Source organism: Strigops habroptila, chromosome 2 (assembly GCF_004027225.2).
Source record: "Strigops habroptila isolate Jane chromosome 2, bStrHab1.2.pri, whole genome shotgun sequence".
In the NCBI taxonomy this organism is placed as follows: Eukaryota; Metazoa; Chordata; class Aves; order Psittaciformes; family Psittacidae; genus Strigops; species Strigops habroptila.
In genome coordinates this window covers 14,999,309-15,021,791 of record NC_044278.2, presented here as the reverse complement: position 1 = coordinate 15,021,791, position 22,483 = coordinate 14,999,309, and the positions used below count along the sequence as shown (strand labels likewise).

Genomic DNA, 22,483 nt, shown 5'->3' with positions numbered 1-22,483 from the left:
ACAAAGCCTACTCAGCAATATTTTTTAATTATTTTTTTATTACCCTTTTGTGTTTTCTATTATGATGGGACATACGTCTGATTGGAATGTACTGATACCACTATTCTGCAAGGGTGTTTCAGTTATACCTGCTGTTGTACCCCTAACTTAGTGACAACTTGAGTAAACCAGAAAAAGAAATATTGCTTAATGTCATAAACCTCCTGTACTTTCTCCTTCTTATATCATATACACAAAGTGATACCCAGCTTTTGAAAAGGTTATGAGATCAGTGAAACTTATCTGTGTTTTGTCCTGAGACAGAGAAGCTTTAATCAAGTAGGCGACTGCCCATACTGTAAGCCACTGCTTGTTTCTTTTCTGAATTTCATCCTTCCTGAAAGCTACTTGGAAGCTATGGTGTTGGCTTAGATCCTTATGAACGCCACAGTGCCTTCTAATTACAGCTTTGCTGCATCTCTTGTTGTCACTTGAATAACACTTCTGTTTTATTGTAGAAACCTTGAAGGCATACATTCAGCTTTGTATGCATAGATTTACACTGGGATGTCTGATTGTTCATTTTAATCCTATTACAAGTGGATTTTATTAACTTTAGAAAAAGTGGCATTAATATCCAGTTTCTTAGTCAAGTGTAATTTGCATTGATGCTAGTAATTGTCTCCTCTTCACTGTACAAACATGACTGGAGTAGAATGCATAGGTAAAATCTTAATGTGGGTTTTCTAGGGCTTCCTTCATTCCTGATCACTGACAGGAGCAATCAATTATCATAGTAGTTTGCATATTGTCTTGCTCAAGACTGAAATAATAGAACATGTGACAAATGAGTAAAGAAATCCTAGCTGTTTTCTTATACATTATATATACACAAATATTTATAGATACATATTTATCAATCATACCTTCATAACTTACCAGGCATAAAGACTCTATTCTTTACTTGACCTTTCAGTGCTTTCATTGATCTCTGATAATCTTTGTCATGCTGTTAGAAATATGCAATATATACCACTTTAGAAAACTGTCTGCAGAGATTTCTCATGATTAATATGAAGGGACATTAGTTAAATCAGTTTTCATTCTCAGTATAGATTGTAGCATTAATAAGTAAATAATAATATAGTGCTAGAGATCCTCAAAATAAAATTGCCTGTAGTTCAGCCAGAAGTGTATTGCCTTGTCAAATGTACTTGCCTGCCCTCTCTTTAAGAGCTCCTGTGAAAGTAATAGTGTACTGTCCCCAAGGTAAACAGGTTTAGATACAGTACTTATCTAGTCTTCTCCTTCAGGATGTACACTTGCAAGCTAAAACAATTACTCTGTGTCCTACCACCACTGTCCATAGGCATAGCTCCCCATCAAACTATGTAGCACGCAGTTTTATAAGGGAAGCACACTTCCCTGAAAATGAAGCGTACATCAGTGGCGTACACCTGCGGGTGGCTAGGACAAGCCAGGGTGCACAGGGTGTCAGTGTTTCCAGCCACCGTTACATGTGAATTTCCTATGGCCAAGGGCAGTGTTGAATTTTTTCTTTCTTCCTCTCCTTCTGTCACCTATTTTCTAAGCCTACCTGCCTATTTACATTTAGAGAGTGAAATCAGATGGAAAAAAACTGTTTTGTAAAGTGAAATCATCTGTGTTCAGTAAACTCCATCTGGCATTTATGGTGTATATGCAAACTGCTGTAAGAAGATGCTCAGATAATTAAAACCTCCAAATACAACCTAAGACAAATCTAATTTTCTTCAGAAGTGGTTGCTGCAAAAACCTCTTCCACATCTGGACTCTTAGAGAAGGACAAGGCTATTTGCTACTCATCCTTTTGCTCAAGTTTCCCTTGAAGCGAATCTTGTATACGTGTATACATAGATAGTGTGTCTCTGGGGTATGTTTGATCCCCAGCTTAAAAAATTGGGACCATGAGTGTTAAACAGAGCTCCACTCCACTGGCAGAAAGCTGGGCAGTTCATGCTCCTCCTGCTTAGTCCTATCACAAAATCACATATAACAGGACTGTTTCCCAGGCTGCTCCTAGTGCATTTTGCAAGTACTAATTATATGACAAAAGCAAGACAAAAATAGTGCCAATTTTTAAAAATAATGTCATCATCCAAGAAAATGTCACTCATTTACAACTAAAGGATGTCAACTGCTCAGTAAGATCTTTGATAAGACCAAAAAAAAAAAAATTCCAAATTGTAGCTGCAATTCCAAACATTCGAACAGTAGAGTGCATATTATATTAATGGGTAGAGACTTTTGCCAACCCTCCACCTCTTCCCACTCCCAGTTATTAATTTAGTGTCAGTGGTACTAGTGGAATTTGTAGTTAGCTTAAAGATGAATGATTTGTCCATTTAGCTTCCTCTTCTATCCTTATTTTTCACCTGTAAATGTCAAAGCCTGAGAACAATTCCATTCCTCTAATTCATAATTGCAATTCAAGATTGTTCTACCTCTAAGAAGCCCAGTCAGTCCTTCAGGCTTTCAATACACACCACTGACTGGGTGAAGTTTTGTGTTGTGCTGTTCTCAAAAGCCGTGTCTTGAAGCTTTGCATAAAGGATATGAACATGTACCCTTTCATATATCAATAATGTATGTATCCCTTTATATATCAATACATAATCTGTGTTATCCAAGCCATTGTGCAAGAGCTCTGAAGGACAATGCAAAGATCACAGGTACATATGTGAAATATAGGGAATCAGGAGTTGTAAGAAAACTTTGCTACCTGACAGGGTCATTTTTTGCCTCCTGAATTACTGTCACTGACTCGATACCACAAAAGGCTTTTGGCAGCCTGTGGTCTGCCTGCTTACAGAAGCAGAAGCCAGCATCTGAATCAGGCTGACTGAATGTTTGGAATTTTTTTTTACTGAGCCTTTGTGCCAGAGGGAATGTGCTATAATTATCTATGTTCTCTATACCTATTCACTTTTAATTGAAAGGCCAGGATTGTATTAAAATTGTCATTGTCAAATTGATCTGTTTTATTCTTATTATTTTTAGATGTCTATATGACAAGTGGGTGGACTAATGACACAGTATTAAGTGGAAGTAAATTTAAGCCATCACACATGTAGAGGGACTGTAATTATGTCTCTCAAAGACATAATATTTGGGTAATCAGTAGATGAACTTTGACTATTTAAGCACATAGTCAGATACATCAGTGGTGTTCATGGCATTTCAATGTAAAACACTGTCCAGCTATTATATTTGCATGGATAACTTCTCATTAAATCTACACGACTTCCAAAAAAAAATCATGCTTTGATAGCAAGTATTCTGGTAGCATATGCCCCCAGGTAATGGCGCCTAAGCAGAGGGGGCATGGCAGGGTGCTGCTCCATTATGTCCACAGGGAAGGGCACAAGAATCTTCTCTGTTAGACACACGTTACTGCAATTGGTGTTTGACAGAAATCTGTTGTGGTTTGTTCATTCCCTATATGTGCAAAAACATGGTAATGCAATCTCAGTGTATTGAAGGGTGTGTCAAAAAAAAGGAAACAAAACCTCACAAATTCTCTTGCCTGATAGAGAGAGAGAGAAACTGTATCCTGTTATCATTTACCACTCAAGGAGATAACTTCAAGGTAAAATTTTCATTAATAAGGGATGAACAAGTAAGATCAGGTAATTTTCAGGTGCTTAAGAGGGTAAGTAAGGCTCATCTCAATGACATGTAACCATCTTGTTCTGTATCAGTAAGATATCTCCTGAACTAGCCTAAGTCCTTTTGTAATGAATTAATGTCAGGCGTTTACCTTCAGGTTTTTCTGGAAAGTTCTTCTGAGAATTCCATTAGAGTCCTTTTTTCTTAAGTCTTCACTCCCTGGGACTGTGGCTTAGGTGCCTGTGGCAGTCACCCTGTAACAGATTGTAAATCAGAATATTGGAATGGGTTATGAAGGCCTGGAAACAGCTGCCTTGTGCTGGAGTACCAGACATGCTAGAAATAAATTGAGGATTTCATTGTTATTAGGTGAATTATGCTGAATGGCCAGATACTGTAGGAGTCACAGCTCCATGTAGATCAGATAGAACTTTTGGTTACTGCTGGCTTACTAATTTCAAATCCCAAGAGTAGTTCTCTGACCTAGACTGTCTGGGATTTTGAGCTGCAGTAACAAACTCCTGGAATTTCTAATACTAATGCTTCCTGCTCAAATTCAGGCAACTTATTTGGCTTTATGATGAGCATGCTCTTAAATGGAGACCATGACAAAAATGTATAAAACCTGCATTTAAATAGTCAGTAAATATGTTAAGAATAGCTCATGTAGATTTCTCTTTATAAGCCTGTATCATATAGATTTGGGCAAACCTTTTTCCTAGGCATATATATAATTATTTTTCATTTAGTAAGTTTGTCTTACATGTTCAGTCCTGATACTACTAATTTTGAAGGGTAGAACCCCAGTAATATCAGCCAATGATATTACAGTTTCAGATTTTCCAGTGGAGGATAAGCAGCAAAGATAGGACATAAAGAAGGTTAAATTGTACAAAAGCTTAATGGACGTACAATACGTAATTTGAAACAAACAAACAGGTAGGATTTTTTTAGCACTGTCATCATAGCAGTTTACTGAGTAGGTATTGTTATACACATTTTAGATATTGGGAGACTGGGGAAAGGAGGTAAAAAACCAAGAGATGAGTAAAGAAACAAGTATGGGAACTTAGATTTCCCAACTCCAGTCTCTATGGTTTAGGAGAAAGTCTTGGGTTTAATTTATGCAAAAGTAAATTATGTAAGATGTCTTTGATCCTGGCAAAAAGTGTTGCAAAGAATATACAGGCAAAGCAGAAAATTGAAGACATGATATGTGTTCAAATGAGATGTGTATTTCTCAGAAATAGTGGAGAGTAGTGAAAAAGGATCTTCTAATGCTGAATGAGCATGGGGTTTTAATTTCAAAATAGACTATTTAAATTAGCAAGTACCATAATTTTCAAAGGTAATAACAATGGAAAACCATGCATTTAGTTTGATACAGCTCTTCAGGTTTCCTGCATATATTGATATTTGGACATCTGCTAAAATGTGAATGTTGCATAGTCCTTTGGGGGAATTGGTTTTGTATTAAAATGCTTGTTTGTCTAAAAAATATTTACCAGCACTTTTTTTTTTTCTCTTGCCCTTAAATTATTAAAAAAACTAGTCAACAAATTCCCCTTTTAAATACAAAGACAAGATTGACATTTTTATGACAAATTGGGGAACAGAATAGCAAAATTATAGTTTTATACTCTATTCAGTGGCAGTTGATTTCCTTTTTAGCTACATTTTGATACTCTCATTTTATTCTCATTTATGGTAATGCTAGATGTATCTCTAGGCTTGTATAGAGTTACAGCTGAGACTTAGCAAAGAAAATGTATTTTCTTGTAATGGAATTTAGGGTTGATGTAACTTCATTTTTCACTAAAATAAACAAAGCCAGAAGAATTTTGTTTCGTTGAGTTTATAATCTTCCCTGCCCTGCAATAAAGCAGTCCCAAAATGTTAGGAGACTAATTAATGTCATTTTGTGTAAATGTGTTTCTCCAATTGTGTAAATAACTTTTTCCATAAGGCCATAAAGGTAAAGACCTTCAATCAGACGTGATATTTCCTGCCCTTGCCTAAAGTGCTCCTGTTCTAGCCGCGATCAAATTATTTGTGTGATATCTGGCAATTATTTCTCTAGGGTTCAGCAAAAAGGGCTCAATTTTTGTATCTTAACATGTAACTAAAAAAGTGAGCCTGAAGCCACCCACGGAAATTCAGATTTTTTTAAAGAGTAATATTCTGAAAACTCCAGAATGAGATTTCTGCATTTCACAGAACCAGCCATTATGCTGATGCAAGAAAACAACATAACTACTGCCTGCCTTGAGGGCTTTCTTACATGGCCTGAGTCAGGCCTGCCTGTGTTGCTTATATTTATTCTAATCTGTGCAATATTAGCCATGAAGTTCAGATGCTTAGGCTCCAGTGTATTTAGGCTGTATTTAGGTTTCTAATTAACACTAATGTCTGCATTTCTATTGTTAACCAAGCTAGTTAATCTAAAGCTGGTGAGTGTATGGCTACTCTCAGTGCAGGTACACTTTATGGAACCAGAGGAAAGCATTAATAGCTATACATTTTTTTTCTTGCTTGTTATTCAGTGGAAATAAGAGCACTCCCTTCCTACACAGGTTATTGTGAGGGTTCTGTATTCAAATATATTCACTCCAGAATTACCTTAAGTAATAAAGTACGTATCACTGTCTTTTTGAACTTTTTCTCATGTGTGACTCTCAAATCGGAGTCTCAAAAACCTCTGTCAAATCGGGTACCATTGGAAATTTCCTCTAATTCTCATCTTGCAGAAACTCAGCCTCTGGATGCTTGTGTGCATTTTACTAATTCGACCTGTGGTACCAAGTGGTGGCCATAATCAGAGATGTTCCCCTAACTGGAAATATTAATTATAATGGTAGCTTTAATTATTTTCAAGTTTACATCATTTAATGATGGTTTGTATTTCTTGTGACGAAAAAATGTTCAAGACCACTTCCTCAGATGACATTTTGGACTCTCCTCTCTGCACAGACAACCCCATCTGCATCTGTCTTTCTCTGACTGTCTCTGACAGCTTTGGAGTTGGAAATTTGTGCATATGGTCACAGCAGCCGTTACCTTTTTTTGTGCATTTGGAGGCTTAGTGTTAGTGAAACAAAGCAACATTGTGGCCCCTTATTTTCCTTGAAGTCCCAGAAAAACATGGTGAAACCATGCAGAGTCCACACCAACAGGGAATTCACTTGAGATGCCTTACAAATAGCCAAATCCAGCCCTCTTGTGCTGCACAAAAGGATTGAGCTCTAAGCAAGGATCTTGTACTAGCTTTTTGATCCTTAATGCTTTATGACTGTCTTACTAGTTTCCAACCATTTTATATCTGAAAATCAACCACATTTAACTCACCATTTATTATTATCTGTGCATATTATGCTACTCATAAATATATATGTGTACATATATGTATATATGTACATGCATACAGTATGTATACTATGTATTTATAGATATATCTATGTCTATAGCTTCAGCGTATTTTGCACTGTAACGTATTTTACTCTATAGCGTACAAGATGCTTTCTTGGCAATAGCATTTTCCAGCTTATGCTGTGTGTTACACCAATATAATGATAATTAGGAATCTCAGAGATAAAATGATCAATCATGCAAAATTATATTCACTGTATTGAAGTGAAGTGGACTTTTATTTTCTTTTCTCTTAGGGTGGCAAGATTCCTATCCGATGGACATCACCAGAAGCCATTGCGTATCGGAAGTTCACATCAGCCAGTGATGCGTGGAGCTATGGAATTGTGCTCTGGGAGGTGATGTCTTATGGAGAGAGACCATACTGGGAGATGTCCAACCAGGATGTGAGTATATTGTTATCTCAGTTATGTTCTTCAAATAAAGGATCAAGCTGTGAAAGGAAACGAAGCATAATGAAACCAGGTGGCTCTGAGTTTTTGACGTTGACATTGAATAAGATGTAAAAATAAAAATCTCCAAATCTTCCTGGTCAAGTAAAAGTTCTCATGAACTTAACAAAAAGCCAAGATCTTTGTAGCAGGGTATTTTGGACCTCTGAAGCAAACGTAATAGAGAATTTCATCATGCTAGTGGTTTTCTGTAGGATGATTCAAACAAATCCACTGCAATGAGGTCATTACCTTTTACATCCTCAGCTTATTGTTAGAAAACCTTCCTAAATTTCTGTCAATCCCTTTTGGTTCCACTTGTATGATATTCTGTAGATGTTTTCTGTAAATGTCAAATACACAGAATAAATTGTTCTTGGCACTTGTGAAAAAGAGAAGCAAAGCATCTCTACTAAGAGTTTAATGAAACCAAAATACTTCTGGAAGTAATCAACGGATAAAATAGAGAAGTAGAGTGATCTGACTAGGAGGCTTCCAATACAGGCTTCTTTGCAACATTAGTAAACTGTCCAAGCCTGCAATCAAAATGATTAATGGATCTCTCCCAGTATTTTTGCAAGAAGCATAACATTTCCCCAAATTAGATTTCTATTATATCTATTTTGGGATCTTTTTCTGTTGTATTATTAATCCTAGATTTATTCCACAGGAGTTACTTATGAACCGAATTATCTGCAGTAGAGTCACTAACACAAATAGTTTTTCCAAGGGGCTGGTGTATATTGTCACCAGTACTACATTAAAAAAAGTCAGTAATATAGTTGTTGTTCAGACATTTTCTGAACAACTTTATTAGGAAAAAGAGAAGAAAACTTCCTTTTGAATGAGTACCTCTGTAACCCAAGTCTGCAGAAAACCATGTATTTCTTTTAATTTGTCATGAGCATGTTTTTTCCCACTGTTTTTGGAGATTAAGGAAATGTGTTATGTAGGCTAATGTAAGCAGAATGCCTTTAATAATATTGCATTAAAATCAGAAACAGAAGGATTAACCTATTTATGTGCCTCTGCTTTGTGGCTGCTTAAACCATGGCCTGTTCTGAAATCTGAACTCTTCCTGTTCTGAATTAGAATAGTTTGTCCTGCTTTTGAATTAACCAATCCAGATAAAACAGAAAAAATTACAGAATATGGCTTTATCACTGTTATGAAGCCTTTTAATACAACCTTTTCACTAGAGTATAACACGTCTTGATCTGTCCTGCAGTATCTATTACACCATGAATAAAACCCCAATGTATACAATGATGCAATAGATATTGTAAGAATGTAGACAATGATGCAATATTGCGTCATTGTATTACAAAGCTTCATAACAGTGTAAATTCTATGCTAACTTTTTTGTCAATCTAGACAAATGATAAAAGGATTGGGCCTAGACAGCCTAGTATTGTACAGTTACTGTCACGCTAACTTTTAAAAGTATTTTCTGGCCCTGTAATATAGTCCACAAGACCTCCTGTCTATCAGTTCAGGACGTTCTGTGAGAGGCTGAATTGGTTTTCTGCCAAGTGCAGTGCCCACTGGAGACCATGGAACGTGTGTGTTGCTAAGGGTGATCAGATGAGAGATATTCAAGACCTTTAGAAGTTTGGCATAGCTAAACAAGCACTCCACTAACTGTAGCTTTTGGTTTTGGATGTAGTTCAATCAAGTGTGAGTTTTGAAGATCCTTTTTAGACTCTCACCTTCTTCAAAGTCACATACTGTATCTTAACTCCCCTTTCTGTATGCTTAATTTACTGCCTGGTTTACTTTGCAGATAAACCAGAGGCATTACATGACAAGACAATTAGTGAATAAACACATTTGTTTAAACACAGAATGTCCATGTTAATGTGGTTCACAGAACTGATAAAAACAAGTCGATTTAAGTGCCTTTAAGTTTTCAAAAACTTTTATCCTTGTGCAGGTGATTAAGGCTGTTGATGAAGGGTACCGCTTGCCACCTCCTATGGACTGCCCAGCTGCCTTGTATCAGCTGATGCTGGACTGCTGGCAGAAAGACAGAAACAACAGACCCAAGTTTGAGCAGATTGTCAGCATCCTGGATAAGCTGATCCGTAATCCCAGCAGTCTGAAAATAATCACCAATGCGGCGGCAAGGTGACATATTAGATCTTACATTGCACATAAATAAATGTCTTTGATTTCTTCATCTTCCATAATTAGAATTTGTCCACCCTCTTTTTCAACTTCGAACTGTAGCTCTTTGTAATCTTGAAAGCTAAAGAAAGCTTCCTGGCTATTGCTTTTGAAGGATTTCATATTATTATTTTATAATTATTATTGTTAGTTTTATTCTTGATTTGCTATTATTTATTCTAATTACAAAAAGCTGTTATCCTAGGGTTATGAAACCCACTGTAAGACTGAGCAGAGGTTTGTGAGAAAGACACAGATGGCAGATTTAGCCGTCATAGAATCATAGAATGGTTTGGGAAGGAAGAGGCTTTAAAGAGCATCTAGTTCAAATCCCCCTGTCATGGCAGGGACACCTTCCACTAGACCAGGTTGCTCAAAGCCCCACCCAACGTGGACTTGAACACTTCCAGAGATGGGGCAGCCACAACTTCTCTGGGAAACCTGTTCCAGTGTCTCATCACCCTCACAGTAATGAACTTCTTCCTTATACCTAATCCAAGTCTACCATCTTTCAGTTTAAGGTCGTTCCCACTTGTCCTATCACTACCTGCCCTTATAAAATGTCCTCCAGCTTTCTTGTAGGCACCCTTTAGGTACTGGAAGACTGCTAGACGGTCTCACTGTCACTCATCACTCTCCAGTGACAGACAGGGGGCTGTGGGGTCCAGGTGGTAGGCAAACCAGCATGGGTGTTGCAGTTGGTGGGAAGGCAGTTGCAGTTCAGGGAATGTGTGAGTCATGATCTCTTCATCTCACTCTCCCTCCATCGGTGTCTATAGACCAACCCAGCCTTTCCTTAAACTTTAGTATGACCAAGAATTAGGTATGACAACATGAGAGGTGCTGGGCAGTTCTATGCAGATTTGGAAACACCTGATCACCCCCATGTAACCATTGCAAAAACTGACTAATTTCAAACCTCAGACATGTCTGAAAAGCTGCAGCCAGCTCCGCACCCGCTTTGTGTCCTGCAGAGAGGCACGGCTGGCAGGTAATGTGTGCCCCTTCTGCAGCAGGATGCTGTTGCTGGCCAAGGATGGAGCACTGGAGGTCCAGCATTGCTTTCTGACAGACTGACAGAGAAAAATTAGAATCTAGACTTAAAATGGGTTTGGATCTTGCTGTAGCCTTATGTGCAGAAATGTGTAACTGTTACAAAAGGACAGTGAGTCAGGGCAGCTCCTTGAGGAGACAGACAGTCAGATCCCTGCCTGTATCCTTGTACTGTCAGCAGCTGGAAAGGGACAGGCATTGCTGCAGAAGTAAAGCACTCTGCGACTCAGCCCCAAGGGCCCACGGGATTACATTGGCTCAAACGTCTGCTCTCAGTTGTTATTCGAGGCTGTAGTACTCCCACAGCACCTCTCCTCATACCTGTAATAAGCAATTAATCTAAATTATAGAGGTCCCAGCTCTCTTTTACCCATGTCTGTGGTGCTACTGGAAGAATGCTAAAGCTTTATGCCCACCATATGCTCGTAGGTGTTCAGAATATACTTGGTCAGGAAAAATGTTTAACCGGACAATGTCTGTTGCAGATGGAAAGTCTGTCTCTTCTTACAGATTTTAGAACTGATGTTTGTTTAAAATAGTCACAGCACTGTTGTATCTTACTTAAAAACACATTGCTGGAGGTGCATAGGATATCCCTGTCCTGTGATACGTTACTGTTAACTGACTCCAACTGAAGGATCTCTATGTGCTTGACTGTACATCTGATTCCAGGTCATAGCAGGCACGTTTTACACTAATACCTCATAGGCATACAGGAGGGAAGCAAAAGTCTTCAGTTCTGTGTTTCCTTTTCAGTTTTCTATCCCTTCTGGCCATTCCATGGCATCTAATAATTTCTCGATACCTGAGGGATTGTTTTCATCCTTATTGATCATCTCTTTGCAGACTGTTCTACCTGCATGTGAACACTACATTGACAAAAGGTTTTTGTAACCCCAGCATAGCAAATGTTTTGTAATACCTTTCCTGGTGTTATGTTTCATCTCAAATTCACATGAAAATTCCTTTTCTATTCTTTGTAAAGTACAGAGTATGGCTGATTTTTTTCTTACCTGTCGAAATTCACTTTTTAATCAGGTGGCCACCTTAAGCTTTGCTAACAAGACTTGCGCGGATTATGGGCACATGGGTGGTTTGTGTCCTTTAGGCTGCCTGAAGTTATCTAGCTCTGTAAAGGGTTGTAGGCACAGAACTCAATACATAAGAAGTTGTACAAGTCACGCAGTTTTCCAAAGCATAACCTCATGATATTTTTATTTGATTTATGTCTTGCTGTTCTTTCCTGTTTTCTGAGCATAATGTTCATTTTATAACAGAGTCCTTAGGTTGTTTGGATATCTTTAGGGTGGAAGTGAGTTCATAGTTCTTCCAGTTTTGATCAAGTTCATTATTTTTCTTGTTGAGTTTATGGTTTTTTAGTCCACTGTGTATTAGTTCACATTTGTGAACATTTCATGCAGATACAAAGCAGATGGAAAGTTTTCTCAACTTGAGTAAGAGAGACAGAATCACTTTACCCACCTGCTAGCCAGTTGGTGAGGCTGTAGTCCGAAAGGGCTTATTAGTTGCTGTTTCATTTATGTGGGAAAAAGAATGTAACCCAAGAGTCACGCAACTGGAAATACTTTGTATACACTACAAATCTTAAATGGACTCCTAACATTTCATTTTCTTGGTTTCTTTTTTTTTTTCCACTTGTTTATATTTCTGGCTTATTTTCTTATCTATATTTCTGATTCTGATCTTATATATATGATGGCTCTCTAGAGTTACAATGTATATTATCATTTTACATATATGAATCTTACTCTTACGCAGCCATTTGAAAAAAATATGTAAATCATAGTGTATAATTAGAAATATATTTAAAGCATTTCTCTGTCCCAAGTGAATTAAGTTGTTGGAGGGTAGTGTGACCTTGAGGTATAAGAATTGCGATATGGTATTGAGGCAACTCAAGTATTATGGCAGCTTTCCTGTAACTGCTATTTATTTCCACATCTGTGATGTAGGTGTGACTAAGTCTTCATGAACTTGGTATAAAACAGGAATAGTTGAGTTAATCCACAGCCTCTGCCAAGAAAAGTTATTTTAAAAAAATTAAAAAAATGTTTCTAATTCCAACAGGTGATTTTTCAGAAATTCTGGGTTTCTGTGAGGTCTCTGATTGATTCCAAAACTGACAAGGAATCCACTCAAAAAAAAAAAAACCCCAACCTGCTTCTGTATTTGCTTTTGTTTCTGTATAACCTTTTGATAAAGTGAAAATCACTGTTGGGTTTTTTTATACTGCAAGCACATGTTTAGGAGAGCAGGAAAGCATTATATTCATACAAGGGGAGAAAACCAGCTGAGAATTTAGGATTTTTCTTTATTAAGTGGTCTGTAACCATTTATTTTGGTGTGTATTTCTAGCTGTATTAATAGCTATATCTAAGTGCAAGAATTGCAAGAATTTGTCTCACATATCGAATGCAGAAAATCAAAAGCTGATAGTCTTCCTTGTAAAAAAGATCATTATTTATGAGTTGCTCAGGGTTAACAGCTGACAATTTTGTTAGTTTCTTTGAGTCTTCACAGGTACTTATTTTGCTTTGCAAATTGAGAGGAGGGTCTCAGATACAGGAGATTTTAATGAGACATTTATCTTTCAGTATCTTTATTCTCAATTCATATCTAGTCCAAGCATCTGACATAGAAAGTCTTTATCACATCTTACTGCTTATGGTTCTGTAAAACTGCCAGATTATTTTTGTCCACTTCTTAAAAAGATGCCACTAGTGTGGTTTCAAACACATTTGTGAAACAGTTTTTGATCTGGATATGCAGCTATCAAATGTTTTGCAAAATCTATTGTCTCTCATTCTATTTTCAAAGATGTCGAAACATCATCATTTCAAAGGCAGCTGTGTTATTTGGACTTAAAATTGTTATTTTGTTTACATAACTTCTCTATGTCTCTGAAAATTTAAATTACCTTCCACACAGGAGGATTAATTAGCAAGTTTGCTCCAAATCTTTGAAGATTAAGGTGTTACTTACAGGCTAACCAGCAGTTGTTAATAGGATTCAGCATCTGTTTCTTCTGGCATGGAGCTACCTTTAGTATGAAATACATAGAAAAGACAGAGGATGTTCAGCAAAGGCAATAAGCTTCAGTAAAGGCAGTTGGTTTCATAAACAGAGACAGGACACAAAGCTGGCTCTCTTGAACTTCATAGACACCTCCCTCTGCTCTTCAAGCACTGCTTGCAGCATCAGCTTGCCAAGTGGCTTTTCAGTCAGTCCTAGAGTTTAAGATACTTTCAAATAATTAAAAATCTGATTCTATGTTCTAAGGTATAGAAGCTTCTGAAACAGACCTTTTGTAATTTGTAATTTCAGGCATTCATTTAAGTCCACTAGTCTGCTCTGGATATCATGATAAATGTTAAGTGTTACAAAGTGTGGGATTTCTGAATACAATTACAAAGTCAAAAGCTGATTCAAAATATGTAACTGTATTGGAAAAGAAAAAAAAGACATAATTTCCGGGTTGTATTGCAGCATTGGTGGTAGATTTGTTTTCAGATCTCTTTTATGTGTCAAAGCTCTCCATTTAAAATACAAGTTCTGCTGCTATTGTTATAGAAAACAAGGCTAGAAAAACAAGAAAGCCACGTATTTTCAGAAAAAGCATAGGTGAAATTCTTTTAATATAGTCCAGGAAATTTAGGGGGCCAGGGTTAGTTACTTTTCCTGATGAAAATGTTGAAGTGTTTGAAAACATGTATGAATAATTCCTCACATATTCTTTCATGTGTTAGCAAGTTCTTTACAACCCTGTCCTGATTCTCTTGAATTTGATGTGGTGTTTGAGTTATTCACTGGAGTAATTTCCTTGAGCACTTTTTGGACGACCTATTATTTGCAGGTAGTTAATTGCAAGTGCTCACTGCTAAGCATGAGCTTTGTTGCCTGTCATTGTAGTGCTCGCACTGGTGTCAAGCATCATGTTTGCTCTTGAATGTCCAGAGGCATCATTTGCAATTTAAAATTTAAGTTTGCTTCTCACAAAGTTTATTTCCACTTAAAATCTGATGATTCAGTGGAAACTCTCCAGTATGCTGGCTTGGTAGGCTATCTATGAAAATTAAGCTCAATAGGAGCAGTGAGCAGGTCAAATAAAAAATTCAGGCTGCTTCATTATGCAGCATAATTCGAGCCCTGTTTTTACAATAATATTTGCAACAAAATAACTATTTGTGTTGGCTGAACATTTTGTTGAAATGTTCTCTTGGTTTGCCATTCAGGTCAGAAGGCTTCAGATGCTTGACATACATTGCTGACCTGCTTGAATATTTCTTGTTTGCTTGTCCCTGTTAGGACCTTCCAGGCTAGAGAGATGAAGGAAGGATATTTCAGTTTTACTTGGAGCATTTCAGAGAGGGTTTATGTTTTGAGGTTGTCCAGGCACTAACAACCCAGTCTGGTTTTGGCCAAAGGCTGTGTAATGCAAGCCTACGTGTGAATAGTTAGCCTTGTTCAAAACCCAGCAACAATATAATCCGTGACCTAAAATGGACTGCTTGCTCTAAAAGAATTCAAGTAATGTAAGCTTACAATGCTAGCTCTCTTTCTGAAGTCTGTGAAACATAAAATAGTGAATTTATGGAGGAGGGGGGAAACTTAACTACAAATCACAAAATAAAATGGAAGATTAGAGTAAATTGTATTCCTTGGTGTCTAATCATATTTTGGGTTGTGTGAGTAATCCAGGACTTAAACTGAGATTTTTAGAGACTTCAGCTAGTTAGCATGCTAGAGGCAGAAAAGCCTTATTTTCACCTGACTTTCCCAGCAGTCATTAATACCATGCCTGAGGCAGACACGAATCAGCCATTGTTCCTTCAAAGTTCCAAGTCGCTGGGGCTCACTGTTAACTGAGACAGTAAAACATCTATTTGCAGTTTCGCACCTCTAATTTGACTCTGCTGGTGAAACTCTGACAAGAATTCACAGCAGACCGAGTTGGGTACTGTATAATTTAAATAGTAACACAGCCACATCAGCGGGTGGCCCAATCGTGAGCGTTTGCTGCTCGCTGTGATTTCGAGGGATTTTGTTCTGCTGTTCTCAGCTCGATGTGCCGGGTTTACAATGTGAAGCCCTCGTTAGCGTTAATGGCAATTCTGTGCTGGAAATGCTGGAAAAGAAACTGCACAGAGCCATTGCCTGATGCTGCAAATGCTGTTGCAAAAGTCTGTAGAAATTTACAGCATGGCCAAATGTGAGATGTAAGGGGCAAGTCATACACAGCAAATGGTAGATGCAAGAGCCAGAAAAGCATTTTAAGAGCTCTCTGAGGCGTTTTTCTCTCCCTCTTGTAAAAAGCCTGTAGACTGTCCTAACAATAATGACTGGTTGCTGTTAAGGGTTTGTCTCTGGGCCAGCTACGAATCCCAGGAAATGGCCATGTGATGTTACTTTTGTGGCTTAAAAACACAGCTTAAGCTGTATTATGAGAAAAAGAAAACCATTTCAGCAACGTGCTGGTATTTTTTGCCTTCGGTGGTTTGGTGGTGGGAAAAAGTAAATTGAGGAGCATGATACACCCAGGCATACAATTTATTACCCCACTAGGACACTGAAAAGATATAAGCCCCTTGAAAAGCATGTTCTAAGGCACAGCTAAAGAAGTAGGGAAGGCAGAAGGACTGACCTATGGGGCAGTTGAAATTTTATTTGCGCTTTATCCTAGAGCAAGCTGTGGTATGATTTTTGCCAACAGGCAACATGGAGCTAGAAAATGAGAATGACATCTAGAGAGATTTATCATTTTGCAGAAGGCCATCAAAAGAGTGCCTCACCTGCACTCTTTTCGCTGTTGGTTATTTGTATTATCCCTCTTCATTTCTCCAGCTCTCTTTTGACTTCGAAGAGTAGTCACAACCTCCTTATTCTGAGAGTGTGCAAGCATTGTATGTAGCCCCTTGGGAAAAGCAAATACGTCACCCTAAGAGGTGGAATGTATTTTAGGGACAAAGTTACAAATTTTGTTAAGAGTACCTTAAAAATTGGCATGAAGAAGTGGAACTCCAAAGATTCTTATCTTTAATGTCCTGGGATAATCAAGTACCCGCAATGACTCTACTTCTCCTTGGCATGTCATTTATTTACTAGTCTCCCTTTGATACACACATATACTTATGATTCTTCTTGCTGTAGAAGATAAAATTAAAGTTTACTTTGTATGGCATGTGTAGTTTTTTGGTTTATATTTCTCTTGAAATAGGAGATATCCTTCTTGTTAGACCTGAATTCTGTGCTTCAGCTTTCCATAATCATAAAGCACATAAGATTTGTGTTCAAACCAGGCCTGCCGCCCTCCTAGGACAGAGCAATTTCACTTTAGAAAATCAGCTTTTAATTACCTAAAATTTGCCACAGGAAATTACTATATGATTTGTAAATGCTTTCCTATTTAAAAGAAACTGCCTGCGGAAGGGAAGTCCAGACTTAAAAACTTAAGGTTGGTTGTGTTGTTTGGAGGAAGGGATGGAAAAAAGAGGCTTCTGCAACACAGAGTCCAGGATCAGGTGTGCACAAGTCCTCTGTGTATTTACAGAATGCTAACCCTCATGCAGAAGAAGTGGCAGGATATTTTCCTTTTATTTGCCTCGGTTCCTGGATTTTACAAGTTAATGTACCCCTTTCTTGCCAGGCAGCAACCTACCAGATATGAGATTTTCATGCTGTGTTGGGAATGGTTCTAATGACATTTTCTGTGTCTTTGTTGTTACTGTATGGTGCAGCATAAGTTTCCCTGTGTTGTGACAAAAGGCTGTGCTAATGATAACAAACTATAGTTCTTCTTGCTACTGCAGATGACTCAAAGGTTAATTCCAACTGTTAACATAATGAGCACATCCAGAGAAAGCTTTCAGCGACAGGGTATTTTGTAACTGGTATCTTGCTGTTAAATTTGTCTCTCTAACCTGAGTCTTGGTGATTTTTTTCAGTGCACCACATGTCAGTAAATAAAGTTCGATAGATAGACACATTGTTAGGATGAACAGGACAGAAAGTCTTTCCATGACTGTCAAAAGATGACATGATAGGGTATATTGTTGTTGGTCAAAGCAACAAAGTAAAAAGAGTTCCAAAAAAAAGAGGGGAGAGAAGAAAAGACAAGACAGAGGGAAATGTTCCATTTCGCTTCCCCTGAGCAAACATGTAATTTCCATGATTTCTTTTTAATGACTCTCTTCTGAAGCTAGTAGGTACTGATTTATGAAAAGCTGTAAAAGATCAGGTGGAACCCTGCAGGACATCGTTTACAGCTGCACGGATTGCAACCCATCTAATTTGTCTAGTAAAGTGTGAGCTCATGGCGCACATCACCCAGACCATAAATTTCATGTTCAAACCTCCTGTCTAGGGGCTGGGTCAGGGGGAAAAAACTGCCTATGTGTGCAGATGCTCTGAAAGCCCAGCTTTCCCTTGGCGCATGTGAGGAGACATCACAGACTCTTCGAAGTGAGACAAATTCCTGTTCATTGATAAACTGTCCAGATGTCCTCTCTGAGGAGGAAAGTAACTAATTTTTCTTTGGAATCCTACAAGGAGAAAAATGATACTTTACAGTGCTGGTTATTCTGAGGTCACTTGCATTAAAATTAGGTCATATTTTTTGTCTTGATGATACTTTGATCCAAGTAATAAACATAAAAGCTCTTTTGGGCCATTCTAATTCCTAATCCTAGATATCTGTTCTATTTCAACTTGTTTATACTTTTTTTTTTTCATTAGTGATTCTTGAGTCAGGCCTTGCTTTATTGGATTTAAGTTAAAAAGACATACTAGGCTCGGAAAAAAAAGTCTCCGTGCTTTATCACTAGGAGTACTTCATAAATACTCTTAATTGTCTTGGGATTCCAGATGCTGTACCCAGAAAACTATAAATAAAAAGCGTTGGCTCTTCATGGAACAAACAGTAGTCAGGGAGATGCAGGCTGTACAGCTACTGAATAAAACTATTTTGGGCCTGATTATCAAACCTGAGCCTTTAACTGGAGAGTGTTTAAAGCTTTGTGTCACATAGGTGCCTAAGATCTGGTTTTAGGATGAGAACAGTAACCTGGCGTGTGCTGCAACTTCTGTCCTCAGCTCAGCCTTTGTGTCTCTGTGGCCGTGCTGTGCTTTCCCTTCTTTAGTGTTTTGGGGGCAGAGCAGGTTTTTAGTGTCATCTGTCACTTTCCTTTCCATCTGCAGCTGCTTTCAGGATGTGAGGTCCATAGTTGATGCCAGTGATCATGGTCATTTGCAGCATCTCCAGTCCTGGCTGGACTCTGGAGGGAAGATAATCAGGTGAAAGGTGTCCCATGAGGGACATCGCTGCTTGGAGACCTGATGAACATTGGTGGTGAACCTTCAGCAATGTTATGTCCATTTGTGGTTTTGAGGTTAAGATTTTCAAGGATTTTTAATTATGGCCTACAATCCCAGAAGGGAAGAAGATATGAAAACAGTTTTCAGAGATTGAAAGAAATCCGCTTATTGATAACAATTGGCAAAACATCAGAAGTAAAAGGTGCTGTTTAATATGTAGCCAATACCAAAAGTTATTGTTTAGCAAAGCTATATTGTTCTTTTCTTCAAAGATAAAAGTCTTGGTGTAATAGATGTGACATCTCCTGATTCCACTGCAAATCAGGTGTACTGCAAGGGTACAGTTTTACAGTTGTAGTACTGCTACTAAATACTATTGTTGTAGTACTGCTACTAAGGGTACTACATTAGTGCTGCTGATCTCAATCAAACTTAATAAAAACTTGTATTGGGATTATGAAGTTGTGCTTGGGTTTTCTAGGCTGCTTATGACCTTAAATTTACTGGTATTTAAATACTTTGTTCTCTTTGGTGCCTTTACAATCTCTCCCAATTTCTTTTGTCCAGTGCTCAGAGATGGCTTGGGTTTGGGGTGAAGAAGGTGTTTTACAATCCAGATCACTTCTCCAGTACCAGCAGCTGTCAAGTACCGTTTGCATTGTGTAATCACTGCCTTTAAATTATGGTGTTAGTCTAACCACCTCTCATTTTCACTTCTTTCCAGTCACAAAAGTCACATCAGATGGATTCAGCTGTAGTAGTCAAACTCCTATGCGAGTGATATTTCACTAGAACCACAGGGAAAAAGAATTGTGGGGCAGAAAATAGACTGTAAAGCTGCAGTGATAACTGCTTTGAACATCCTGTGCTCAGTCTCCTGTGCTTATAAATAGCACCATCACAGTAGCACAGCTAAGCACATGTTTAGCTTTAAGCCTGAGGTAGACATCTTAGACATTTTACTTAAAATGGAGCACATATGTTTCTGAATGGGGACTAAAAGTTGTCCAGTATGGACATGTGATTATCAGTAGAAGGAAAATTGTAGAAATAAGAGTTGATGTCTCTGATAACGTCCTACTAGTTGAGGAAGTCATTATTGTACTAATTAGCACTAAGAGAAAAAGGTGACTAGAATCAGTAAGATCTCTTGTCAGTAGAAAGAAATTACTGATCATATTGCTATTCAGGGGCTTCTCACACCTCTTAGAATAAGACAGCAAGTCAATGAGGAGGAACAGCTGAAAAGAGGTTCACCTCTCTGAGAGCTGGGTGTGTCCTCCAAGCTGTTTGCCTGGAAGACCTGTTTCAGGTAGGAAAAACCTCATGCCTGGAAATGTATGTATCTCTCCATGTTCTGCAACAGTAGTCTGGAAAACTAGGTAGGCCTATTTGTGGTATTTTTAGATGGCTAAAATGAGGTGTGTTACAGCCTGACTCTAGAGACGTCATAGGGAAGAGCTGGCATTTACTTTTAGTCTTGGTGCTCTCAAATAAGAAGTTACAGTAAGCTCTCAAGACCACAAAAACAAGAATATTTGTAGCAGACAGAACTGAATTTCTGGATCAATATGGGAGCAGTCATTTTTTGCCATTTGCAATATGTGAAGTGCTTCACACATTAAATTGTAAGGTAACAGTACACTTCATGAATTGGTGATGCTTCAGTGATTTAAACATCGACATGAGAAGCTGGTGCTCTTAAGTGAGATGATTATGTAGCGTTCATCAGAGCTTCCAGCATGAGTACATGTGGTCGTTTCAGCAGCAGATAACTTCCACAGATGAATAGACAAACCACATCTAGCCTGGAAGTTCCTGCCAGTGCTAAGTTTAGACACAAAATAAATCCATATGTATCTCTGCTCTTTAACTTTCATTTCATTCTTTTTTTTTTATTTCAGGCCATCAAATCTTCTCCTGGACCAAAGTAACATTGACATTTCAGCCTTCCGCTCAACGGGTGATTGGCTCAATGGTTTTCGGACAGGACAGTGCAAAGACATTTTCACAGGCGTGGAATACAGTTCCTGTGATACAATAGCCAAGATTTCTACAGAGTAAGTTTGAATTGACTACAGCTCTTGATCACTGGTGTGGCTGGCGGTACAAGTTTAAGCAGAAGTATATGCTTAATAAGTAGTGGTTGTATATGGAGTTGTTCCTAGATGTCCTTACATTTGTTCCATTATTTTCTTACATTTAAAGAGGCAAATATAAATTATTGTTGCAGTTGCAATACACATGCAGGAAACCTAGATGCTCTAGTGACTATGTGAAGACCACGATCCCATAGCTTTTTCTCACTGATGACAAGGAATTTCCCAGGTTTTTTCTGATATAGTAGCACTACGCATCTTCTGGTACACCAGCATTGTTTTCTTTCACTCACTAGGAGTTTCTCTGTTGATTCTTTATATTCTGCCTTTTACATGGGGATTTCCCTACAAGTGACACTACAAGTGACATGTGTGCCAGTTTTTTCCTTTATCGCTCATCCCATACTCCATCAAACCAGGTGAGACAGAGCAAGCTCTTTGTAGCTGTTTTCCTCTTACATGCTAATAATTATTCAGAGGCTGAACTCCCTCCTGCCTTCAGTTTTGACATTTAAACATGCTAAACTTGGAAGTTTACAACTTGCAAGTTTATTACATTTAAACACAATCCATCTTTGTTCTGGCGATAAGGAAGAGTAAGGTAGTGTTCTCTCTGCACCTGAGAAGACATCAAGTACAGTTATGAACTTAGTGCCAAAGGAAATCTTGATTCCCTGTTGGGCTAGCTGAGTACGCAACATTTTTTAAAAAGCAAGTAGCAGCTGTGGTACCAACAATTAAACACATCAATGCTGTTGATTATTGTATTATTGCAACTATAAAAAGGCTGATAATGTCTTTTTATAACAATTACCCTTTGGGGACAGTGCAGAAATCCTCTAGGAATGCCCAATTTCCTGTGAGCCACTGGTTAATTAGCCCTTCACAAGTGTTAAACCGCTTGTGTGTTGCGGAAGGAACAAAGAGATTGAGCAGCCTAGAGAAATGAGAGGTGAAAAACAGGGTAGATGGTGGAATCTTGGTCATGCAGCCGTTAATCTCAAAGCTGATACCAGAGTTAAGACAACCATTCAGAGGGCTCAGCACATAATAGTGAAATGTCAGCACTGCTCAGGAAAGACCATCAGGCTGACAGGGATTGGAGATGTTAGAGAGGCCCAAGATTGCAGCTGGCCCAGAATTGAGCCCCTCACCCCTAAATCCCAGTGCCTGTATCACTGAAGAACACTGTTTCATTGTCTTTTCTTCCAGGTAAGCAAACACAAGAAGGCTAAATGAGTTTTTACTGGTTTTTTGTGGCTGCCTGCTGTTTTCATACAATGTCTCTCAGTATTTTCTGTACCAGAGCTTATCTTTCAGCAATATCACCATACCTGGAGGCTGCTCCAC

General features: G+C 38.2%; 1 protein-coding gene across 3 annotated transcripts in view; it reads left to right on the top strand.

Moving 5' to 3' along the window:
* The window catches only part of LOC115601466 (ephrin type-A receptor 3), a 230,289-nt gene that overhangs the window by 196,373 nt on the left and 11,433 nt on the right, over positions 1–22,483 (top strand). For all 3 annotated transcript variants that reach the window (XM_030471489.1, XM_030471490.1, XM_030471491.1), the window contains exons 14-16: positions 7,290–7,439; positions 9,418–9,611; positions 20,939–21,094. In XM_030471489.1, coding sequence (XP_030327349.1) covers positions 7,290–7,439; positions 9,418–9,611; positions 20,939–21,094 — 500 coding nt within the window. The remainder of the gene's footprint in view (positions 1–7,289; positions 7,440–9,417; positions 9,612–20,938; positions 21,095–22,483) is intronic.